Genomic DNA, 11,137 nt, shown 5'->3' on the forward strand with positions numbered 1-11,137 from the left:
GCTTCACAGACTAGCTTATCTTTTAAACTATTTGTCTGCAAACAGTATAACTTGCCTCCAATATCCCAAAGGGGGGAAAAAAAACCGTGTGACTCCAACTACCCACTGTGGTCCTTTGCCATCCACCAGAAAGGCCTGGCGTTCTCCTCGCAAAATGTCAGTACACTTTTTCTGCCTTTTTGATTGCAGCCAAATCAATCCTGGAACAAAGATTTCCTGCCTTATGTCTGTTCATTACCTCACACAGATTCTCAGCCACCTTCCTGTGTCTGGGTCTTCCTACACACTGCTACCAGAATAATCGAGATTGAATACTCTCTTCACTCCCTTCCAGGTCTAAAATTTTCTACAGAATGAGTTCTCTAATACCGCCTCTCTCACACAGCTTCCTGGTACACGGGCTGACTCTGAGAAGATTGCCACCGCCTGACTCCCAACTGGAGCCTGACTCCAAGCAACCTGCAGTTTCATCCCAAACTGTTCTTTTTGTTCATTTTTTGAGACAGAGTCTCTCTATGTAGCCCTCTCTGTCCTAACTCACAGTGTAGACCAGGCTGCCCTTGAACTCCAGGAGATCTGCCTGCCTCTGCCTCTGCCTCTGCCTCTGCCTTTGCCTCTGCCTTTGCCTCTGCCTGAGTGCTGGGACTAAAGGTGTGTGCCACCACACCTGATCAACACTAAACACCAAAAGACTTCTAGATCTTCTAGATCCAGCCAGCCTCCTCACGCCTTCTCAAACGCCCAAGTTCAAGATGGCAAGGCTGGAGAAGTGCTGTACTTGAGTCTAGAAAGGATGCTACTACTGCCAAGGCCAGTTACACACACTCAACTTCTCCCCTTCTTTCCAAGTCCAACTATCTTGGCCATCGTCAGAACGTAGCTATGCTTCTAAGTTCCCTTTTAAATCTAGGTCTTGAGAAGTAAGAATATTGCACGAATATCCAATCTACAGTCCAGCAACCTACACAGACCCAGGATAGGCAGAGTATAAATGAAGGCCACCAGACATCTACATCAGATCACAATGTCAATAGGTTGGATGCCCTAGACTACGCTTTTCTTCTCCACTCCTCTATCCCCAGGATCTGCAACAGTCTGCAGAGTGCATAATCTGTGCACTGTTTCCATATGCTGCTAAGGTTTAACATTCACTGAATACCTAACATGTGCCCAATATCATTCTAATCTCATTAACTCCTAATGCAGAAGTGAAGGCACTTGGCTATCTGTTTCACATATAATAGTTATATTTCTCAAAATAACTCAAGAAGCCCTTTCTTTTTCATTTTTACTTATTTATTTGGGAAGGGCTTGTGAAGCACTTCTAAGTGAGAAGCATGCCTAGGATGCCTGTTGAAACCTCTGTGAGATCTATCATCCTTCTCAGTTTGAAGACCTAGGCTCATAACGGTGCATCAGAAAGGCCACTGAGAATGTCCAGGCATTTGCTGGCAATGGCTGGGCACACTTCTGAGGTCAAATTTGTGTCATCTAGTGCCCATAGCCAAAAGCAAAAAACAAAACAAAATAAAAAACTAAATTAACTAACCTATGAGCCCTTTCTCCCCTTGAATTCTTTATCTACTTTTTTTTTATGCACAACTTATCTAGGATGCAGATGATTGTTTAAAAAACAAGTTTTACAGTGAAACAGCAAATTGTTGACTTCACCCCCAAGGCAATGACTCTGAGGAGGATCAGCCTTGGGCTTCCATCTTTGAGTGTTTCAGTCACAGCTTCCTCTCCTCCAGAGAAAAGGTTGTCATCAGATCCGACCCATGAATTCCACATCAGTGGCACAAAGGAACTCAAGAGTTTTACCACATCCTTGCTGGCATGTCACCGGGTGTCATCATTAGTTCAAGTCCTCAGTCAGTCATATTGTTGAGATTTTACTGGCTTAGCTTCCCTGTCATACCTACAAGATACATTATCTCAATACATATCCTGCAATGTTCCCTGAGCCTCAGAGTAGGGTTGTTGTGTGCTAAGTACAGCAACCCTCTGGTCAGTTCTCTGCATGCTGGCCAGCTGTGGCTTTCTGTAATGTGCTCCATCTGCTGCCAAAAGATGCTTGCTTGAGAGGTGAGTGCTACAGGTGTCTGTGGATGTAAGCCATACATACAAACTACACTGAACACACCCAGCAGATTGCATTTATATATTTATACACACACACACACACACACACACACATACTTGTGCGCACCAATAATAATTAATAATTAAAGAAAAAGAAGCTATGATTTTTGAAAGCAAGCTGGAGGGATGGGAAGGGTTGAGGGGGAGGGAAAACAATGTAATTATTTTAATTTTTATGCAAGCATTCAATCGCAACAAAAAGTAATTAAGTAAAATTAAAAAAACAAACAAATCATCAATCAATCAATAAAAGAACTCAGGGTGAACACAGACAAGGATGCAGGAACCCAAGTGACCACACTGACCGACAGAAAGGGGCTTCTCAAGGGAAAGGAGACAAAACAGAACTTACCCTCAACATTAACTGTGAACAACAGGTCTTTCTTTTGATCACACTGAACCCTGAAAGTCTTAAGTACTGAGATATGCTGAGATGGAAAACTACTCTTAAAAAAAGATGCAAGAAACAGGATTCAATGACTTCCATTTCCTGTCAGTAATATAAAGGGAAAATAAGTTAGAAATAGACATAGAAAACAAAAAGCTATCCAAGGAAGTCACAGTCCAGATGTGAAGGATATGGAAACAGCATGCTTCTAACAGCTGGAATCTAAGTACAAGAATCCACTTGCCCAGACACCACAGGAATCGTATTTAAGAATGCAGTTCTTTAAGAAGGAAGAACCCTTCCTTCCCAAGAGGGAAAATTACCTGACATAGTGAACAACGCCAGGCTATCAATATTTCCAATGTTCATTATGTTCAAACACTTTGGTGTATTTTGTTGGTAAACAAAAATCATACACATTTACCAGGCAAAACATGTTGCTTTGAAATGGCTATACATCTTGGAACTTTCTGTCAAGTTAACATATGTATAATGTCTCCAAATTAGCACCTCTGTGATAAGAAACCTTAGAATTTATACTCTCAGCAGTTTTGAAGACTGTTCTTATCCAGTTACCACAGTATATAATAAATCTCATAGGGAAATTCTGTATCCTGTTGTAGCCTTTGTAGCAGATGGGCAGAGTGTGGAAGACAGGAAGCCCTGGAATTAAATGCAATGGACTTAAAGCTGATGGGTGTAAAATAGAACAACAAACTGGTGGCTCAAGGAATATGGAGAATGAAGAGAAGACAAAGAATCAACCAGAAGATGGTTGAGAACACCACTTTCTCCCATCTGACCGGTGGGGAGTCGAGAGCTCATATCTAAGGTTGACACATCAGGAAGGCAAAGAGAGTTATATCCTTCTAGGTTATTAAGGATATCAAGCAGAAGGGTCAAGCAGCAAACTAATATGTATAAGGCAGGGAGGAGAAGGATCCCTCGTCTTTTATAAAAAGAAGCATGAAGTCAAGACGGAACGGCGTGTCTTCCTGGTGTGCAAGCGAATGTTAGGGTGAGGAACAGAGCCCTCACTGAACGGAAACCTCCTCAAGCAGGACAGACAGGGAACTGGCTTGGCTGGCAAAGAAGAAAGAGTTGTCAATGCACACCTCTATGTTTGTGAGGGTGGATTATTTCTGTTATTATTTCCACATGTAACTATGCCTTCACTAAAAGGAGTTAAAAGGCAGATCACTGTCATGACTGCCAGTTCTCCTGATCCAAGATGAAGTGGCTCACTAGAAGGAGCACAGCATAAGGTCTGGTTCAGGATCTGTTTTGCTCTTCATAAAAAAAAAAGAGAGAGAAAACAATAATATTCCTAGACTGGAAAAGAAAGTCATCTGACAAATATGTAAGGAACACACTGAAGGGGAAAAGAAAATAAAGAAAGAGAAAAAGACTTAAAACACCAGCCATAAACAGCGAGCGATGCCGCACCCATTGGTTCAGACCAAGTGTTCTACAGATTAAAGATGACGATGACCTCTGGAGACACAACCAAGAAGAAAGTTATACATAAGCCTTAAGCACAAGCGATGAAAAGGAAAAACCAATTATTCTTTAGTGAGCAGAGCAGCAGACTAGATCCTGGGCAACCCTCCGACCACAGAGAGAACTGTCCTGTTCTGTATAAATAGTTCACTCGTGGTCTCTGCTTCTGCATTACTGACTAACCCAATATTCAGACTGGGCTCTGTACTCCACCTGGGAGTCACAGCAGCAAGACTCAACAAAGCTATGGGCTCCAACCCTGAAGGTGTAGATAGACTCGTCCAGACTGGTTCATGGTCCAGAACGCTCAGGCACAGGGCAGTCCTCTAGCGAGAAACTTTCAAAGTTTAGGGTCTGGTGGTGCAGGCTGTAATCCTGGCTACTCTATAGAGGCTGAGGCAGGACTAAAACAAGTTCAAGACCTGTCTAAACTACAGTTGAGTTCTAGGCCAGGCTAGACCTTGCTTCAAAATAAAAAAGAGGAAAGGAGAAGGACAGGGAGGTGGGGTGATGGGATTGTGGTTCACTGGGAGAATACTTACCTAGCATGTAAGGCCCAAGGTTCAATTCCTAGCACACCAGCAATGCTAGTAAGTAAATAAATACTTTTTAAATTTCAAGTGGCAGGCGGGAAGTAAGTTAACTGTATCTATCACACATCTCGGAAGCATGGACGTTTCCCAAGGATACCTGGAAATCTATGAGGCATGTAGAAAAACACAAGTTTTGAACCCTGCCTTTAAGATACAAGATGCTTATTTAATAGTATCGGTCAAAAAATATATAAGAATTTTATCTTCAAGGACTCTACCTTGGCTTCAGCACACTGTCTGCCTCCAACCACAGAGAAGAACAGTTTAAACCCAGGATTACCTAATCTTTTTCTGGAAAACATCAGGTAATAAATATTTTAGTTTTTGAAGCCCAGGTTTCTGCCCAGCCATTTGACTGTTCTAAGAGGATTCACACACAACTAGCAATGGACATGCCATGAAACGAAATTAACTATTCAAAGATGTAAAAATACCTTTTAGTTGTGGCCCTACAAAGACAGGAGGCCAATCAATCTGTCACACAGCCCAGCTGCCTTAGGCGTGAGGGCAACGGATAACGAAAGCAGGGATTCGCTAAGAACCTCGCTGTGTTTCCTGCTCATCTCCCAAGATTGCTACAGACGGGGACAAGCAGGGAGACAAGCGGCTGCTGCTATACGCTAGGACGAGGGCTGCTGCTATACGCTAGGACGAGAGCGTAGAGCGGGATGCCCTACAACAAGACGCAAGCCCCAACACCAAGCAACTGTCTGACCCAAGTATCAACAGTAAAGGGCTACAAAGCCCTGGAATAGAGGAGGAAAGATGGTATATGGGGCTTTTCCTTAGGAGATACGTCGTTAGACTTAGGATAGTTTGTTAGATACTTGTTATCTGTATAAAAGTATAAATGATATTACCTTAAACACCCTCTCTCCAATATTCCCTCTAGTACTGCTCAACAATCTATTCAAAAAAGAATTACTTCTCCTGTATCAGGAGGCAAAACCAATAGTATCCATTAAAGGGCAGGGTGTGAGCTCCGTTTCAGTGCAGTTAGTTCTGAACTGGAGCATGGTTTCAACCATGAAACTCGGAAGCCCTTGGATTCCCAAAACCTGTTTGGATTCAAGCGATCTGCTTCCTCCCTTGATCAATCTTCTATCAACTTCTATAAAAGGCTGTGAAGGTCTCCACTTTATAGCATCCCTCTCTGTAGCTCTGGAGAAACACTGCGAACAAGAGGCTGCCACAGCAGGCACTTGACCACAAAGGAACAAGGTCCAAAAATATAAGGAACCCTTCAGAAATCAGAAACCACGGCTCACGGGAGCAGATGAATAAGCCTTTGATTTTCTTAAGGAGTTTCCTAAGGAAATAGGGAAAAACTGAGGCCTCTGAATGGAGAACACTGGAGAATGGAGGGGGAACGGCAACACCAACTCCTCAGTTTTTAGGTGAATGTTTTAACATCACAAAACCAACAGCAAGCTCAGAGTAAACACACACACACACACACACACACAAGTGGTCACTTCATCAACGTTCTGTCCAGAGCACAGAAATCCCTTAAGGCTAATGAATGACTACTGGAACAATCCCCTTTCAGTAATTACAATCATGACACCTGTTATAAAAGCCTTCCAATCAGATTCAGCCAGGGCATCTGGTCCGTTTTATTCCCAGAAGCTCAAGTCTGAGACCTGTGCTTTGCAGAGGAGTCCCAAGACTGATCTCTGGAGGGAATAGAGAAGGCCCACCTCACAATACTTAGAGTTCTTGAATTTCTAATCAGGATTGGAATCAAAGCTCCATCCCTTCCCAAAAGCCCTAGATCTCAAACATTATAGCCCAGGAACCCAGGTAAGTCCCCTGTGCTCCCTCAACAAACCCCAGCATTGAGGACTGTGGTCCTAAATACAGTGCACTGTCGGGGGTGGGAGTGGGGGTGGGGGTGGATCAGGAAGGATAGGAGATCACTTTTATTAGATATCCTTCAGACTAAACAATTTATAAAACACAAGGAAGCAGCAGCCAGGCGATGAAGATCTTATCACATTTACTGCTGTGGATAAATTTTTATTAACACATTCTTTGTTGGACTAAAAAATCATGGGTGTGGTTTTATTTGTATGAGGGTGTTGGTTTATGTCTACATAGCTTAGGCTGCCCCCAGGACATGCACCAATACTCCTGCCTCAGTTTCCCAAGTGCTAAAAGATCCTGGTGGTTTGAAGCATTCAGGCATACTTCTATATATACATCTAGTTGCAAGATTCTGTGTTTTGTCTTGTTTTTGTTTTTGTTTTTCACGGCATCAAAGTTATCATAACAGCTTTCAAATTAACTACTTCAACACGTTTTGTTTTCTCACTTGATAAATGTTCTCTGAGCCCAAAGATCAAGTCTGGACTTGGCCTGTACATTTTCATGACTTTCCAACTCTGAAGAGATGTTCAAAAGCAATGTCAGTCCCTACACATCATGTGATACAGTTAAGGACTGACTCTTTGTTATACAATCCTGGTTCCTTGTCTTAATTCTCTAGATACAAGCACGAACCTAGTAGTTTTTCCTGATGTGCACACTTTCCTGATGTGCCTGTTGGATGACCAGCCCTTCCAGGGAGATGTAAACATTTCTCTATCCCATCTGCTGTTTTTCTCATAACTAAAGAAGTTCTCATAGCTAGCATAAAGAATTAGGTCTGGCCCACCTCTCATGCAGACTGGAGGTTTGTTTTTGCTTGTTTTTAATTTTTTTTTAATACCCCTAAAAGTGTTACCTGTTGCCTTGACCTTAAGGAATTCTTAAAGTAACATTCTGAGAAAGCCCTCTAAGGGTTTCCCTTAGGCAGGCCACACTGTGGGGGTGGGGAACCCCCCAGCCACCACCACCCCCAACCCCCCAGCCCCCCCACCCCTGGCAGGGGGTGGGTCAGAACTGGGGCGGTGCCTACCCTTGCCCCAGGACTGAACAGGTGGCAGGAAACAGATTGCTAAAGAAGGTAAATGGACAAAAGTCCAAAGAACAGCAAAAACAGTTTGCTCTCAACCAGGGTGGCCTAAAAATAGTTTGCAAACTAAATGGACCACATACCTTACTGAAGTTTCAACATCAAGAGAAAGAAACTAGAATGGACAATATAACCTTTCTGGTTGAATTTATACTGGACACCAAACTCAGCATACACTGACAAAATTAGCTCTATTGAAACTCAAGGATCGCCACCAAAACCTGTTCAAGAACCAGAGTGCTACAGTTTTGTTATGCTTGGGACTGTTGTGAAATTAAGGTTAACACATACTTTAAACATAGACAAAAAAATTTAAAGAATGTTCATCGTAATAATGTTTGGTTGTAAAAGTAAATTAGAAGACTCTCCGGGAAAGTATAAATCTGAAGTACTTAATGTTTCAGCAAAAGGACCACATTCATTTTGTCTTCATAATAAAACTTACTTTTTGGGCGGGGAGAGGTGTATAAGCTAAGTCACCACCAGCAAGTCTATTTCTGTTCTACACAATTCTGGCAATAGGCAGGCTGAAGCCCAGCTCTAGCAAGATGATTCCAGCAGGCAAGACAACTGTGTTACTCTGAGACTACACTCTGAGAGCTGCCTGTTCAAGTCCCGGACTTTGTCTATGTAACCTTGGGCTCAGGAAGTTCTCTGCACTCTCAGTTCCACACCAATTCAATGGTAGCTGGAGAGATGAGCTCATCACATAAAGCTAACGGTCAAACACATGAAACTTACTAAGAGGGCTTATGGAGTTTATCTACTAGGAGATTCAATGGCCCACCTATTCTAAACCTTCTCTCTACAATGAAGTTCAGATTAAAAAAACAGAGGATTCCACTCCCAAACCCCCTTTCTCTGAACAGACAGCACACCTACCACTGCGGGCGTTCTGAAGCCCACCACCACTGCCCTCTGCCAAACACTGTGCACTCCAGGCAGCCCTTCAACTTCTCAGTAAGCTGGGGGTTCCTACGAAAGTAAGAGCACCAACTGCCTGAGATTTCTCAGTAACAGAATGAGTCACACGCGCTGCTTCAGAAACAGAGGAAAATGTCAAGGCTGCCAGAGAACCCCAGGCAGATGTTCGCATAAATCACGTCCAAGTGATCATCGGCCAGAGGCCATTAGTAAGACATTGCGGAGCAAGAGGAGTTCCATTTATGTTTCCGGCAAAGGAGAAAACTCTTGAAAATGGGGTTGGATGGAGAATGTACGGTGCGTTTAACTCCAAAAATCAGAGAGCATATGGGACAAAGCTCGAACCTCCTGGGCCCTGGCTGCCAGGGTTTACCAGTTGTCAAACTCTTTACTCCAGCCTCATCCACAAGGCTGGTGCAAACTCCAAGTCCAAAATTTAAAGGCAGCCGAAACACTCATTCTATATTTTCTCTCTCATACTCTATAGGGGAAACAGAAGCTGTGAACATTTGGAAACATCTGTCTGAGGCCAGCTTTTTAATTTCACACTTTTTTAAACGAAAAAGAAAAATACTTCTAGTGCTGTGTACTAGTAACAGAATCCCTTAGTCCTCGTTTCAAGTTCAAAAAACTTCAAGTAAAGCCTGTACTTTCATTTATATTCACACCAAGCCACTGACCCTAGCATATCAGAAGAAATGCTAGGATTATTTTCAGTCATTTAAACTGTCTTTCTTTAAGAAGAAAGAAAGAAAGGAAGGAAGGAAGGAAGGAAGGAAGGAAGGAAGGAAGGAAGGAAGGAAGGAAGGAAGGAAAGAAAGAAAGAAAGAAAGAAAGAAAGAAAGAAAGAAAGAAAGAAAGAAAGAAAGAAAGAAAGAAAGAAAGAAAGAAAGAAGGAAAGAAAGAAAGAAAGAAAGAAAAACATCAGCCTTATTCGGGCAGGTTGTGGATTTCTCTGGTCGACTAGTTGTTAGCTTGTCAACACTTGGATTCTTCGGATTTCTCCACACATCTGCGTCCACTAAAACGTGTGTATGTCAACAGCGAAGAACTATAGAGGCCACTCGCAATTGCTGTAGTCACCTCCCAGACAGAAACTATTGCATCCGTTTTTTTATTTTTAGTAACTTTTCCTGAAAGACATCGGGTGGGTGGATCGTTTGTTCAACTCCTCTGCCAGTTTGTCCACCCCGCAGAGAACTGAGCGCCGCACAGCTTCCAGTAAGAGTATAACAGGCGCTTCCCCATTCTGCTCCAAACCAACCCAAGGTAATAGCTGAAGCATGACGACACTAAAATCAACCCTACTATCCATATCTCAAAGGGCTGCGACGGGAAATAAACTTTTTATCTCTTAAGAGACAGTGAAAGGGGCAGGGGTCAGAAACAGAAATCTGCCTAGGTAGGCTGTGTTTAATCAATTTCCGCGCCTCGCTGCGCTCAGGGATCTGGGCAGCCCCTGGCAGCTTAACCCTGAGCTAGCTTAGGGGCGCCGGCTCCCCACCAGCAGGTGGCCGAGGCCACTTCCACAGGCCCGGGTGCGAATGTGGGAACATGGCCACGTCTGCCCACCGCCGAGGCTGCCACCGCATGACGCGCAGCACTTTGCGAACTCAGCGGTCCGAGCGCGGCAGAGCCTCGGCCGGATAAGGCTCCTCTGGTCCTCGGGTGCGGCCTCACCCTGCCCCGGAGATGCCGAGCGTCGGCGGGAAGAAGTGCGAGCCCCGGGCTGGCCCTCCAGCCCACGCCCGCCACCAGGTGCTTACCTGCGGGAAGGAGCCCTCCTGGCGCGGGCCCCGAGGGTAGTCCAAGTGACCCCTGTCCAGCATCAGGTAGAGTGAGAAGATTACGACGCAGAAGATCGCGCTGCCGAACACCGTGAACTGGCGGCTTAACTTCATTTTGCTCGATGGACTCGGGGCCAGGGACGCGGTCCTCACCAGAAGGAGGCAAAGGTCTGAGGACTCCAGCCGGCGACCGCCGAGGGCTCCCTGCTCCGGGCTGCACACCCTTCGCGCGCTACGGCGCGGGTCCCGGCTGCGCTCCGCACCTCGTCGCCGGAGCCACCACGCGCCCTCGGCCTACGCCCTGGCCCGCTGCCCTCCCCGGGGCTGGCCGTCCCTGCAAGACGGACTCCTGGAGAGCAAGGCAAAGGTCCCCACAAACTTGCTCTCCTGCAGGGTAGCGATACCCCGTAGGGCGGGCGGAGCAGTCAGAGGAGAGGTCTCTGCCCGACTTCCTGCCACCGTCGCCACGACTGAGTCGGCAGGAAAAGTTTTCTCGACAAGGGCAGGAGTGTCCTCCGCGCCCAGAGAACGCGCGGGTTCCGCGGCTCCGGGGCCGAGCGTGCGGCGCTGGGAGCGAGGAGCGCGCGGAAGAAGGAACTGGACCTGGAGGCGCCGTGCCCCACAACTTAGCGCCGGGACACCCAGGCCCACCCCCCGCAACACCGCCCCCGCGTCCCCGCCGGAGCCCCTTCCTGCCTCGGCTACTGCGGGGGCCCGGCCGGGGTGCACCCTGTGCGCCGGGGTGCTGCAAGCCAGGACTTTCCTCAGGGTGTGCGTCCGATCCCCGGCCTCTCCCGGCCCCCGCCGCCCCTACCTTCCCCCTCGCGGGCCCGGACTGCACGCGGAG

General features: G+C 45.8%; 1 protein-coding gene across 1 annotated transcript in view; it reads right to left on the reverse strand.

Moving 5' to 3' along the window:
- Man2a1 (mannosidase alpha class 2A member 1) overlaps positions 1-10,488 on the reverse strand; it is a 162,371-nt gene extending 151,883 nt beyond the window's left edge. The window contains exon 1 of the mRNA XM_052191903.1: positions 10,270-10,488. Coding sequence (XP_052047863.1) covers positions 10,270-10,404 — 135 coding nt within the window. The 5' untranslated portion in view covers positions 10,405-10,488. The remainder of the gene's footprint in view (positions 1-10,269) is intronic.
- Between the last annotated feature and the right edge of the window lie 649 nt (positions 10,489-11,137).

This window comes from Apodemus sylvaticus, chromosome 9, assembly GCF_947179515.1.
Source record: "Apodemus sylvaticus chromosome 9, mApoSyl1.1, whole genome shotgun sequence".
Classification (NCBI taxonomy): domain Eukaryota; kingdom Metazoa; phylum Chordata; class Mammalia; order Rodentia; family Muridae; genus Apodemus; species Apodemus sylvaticus.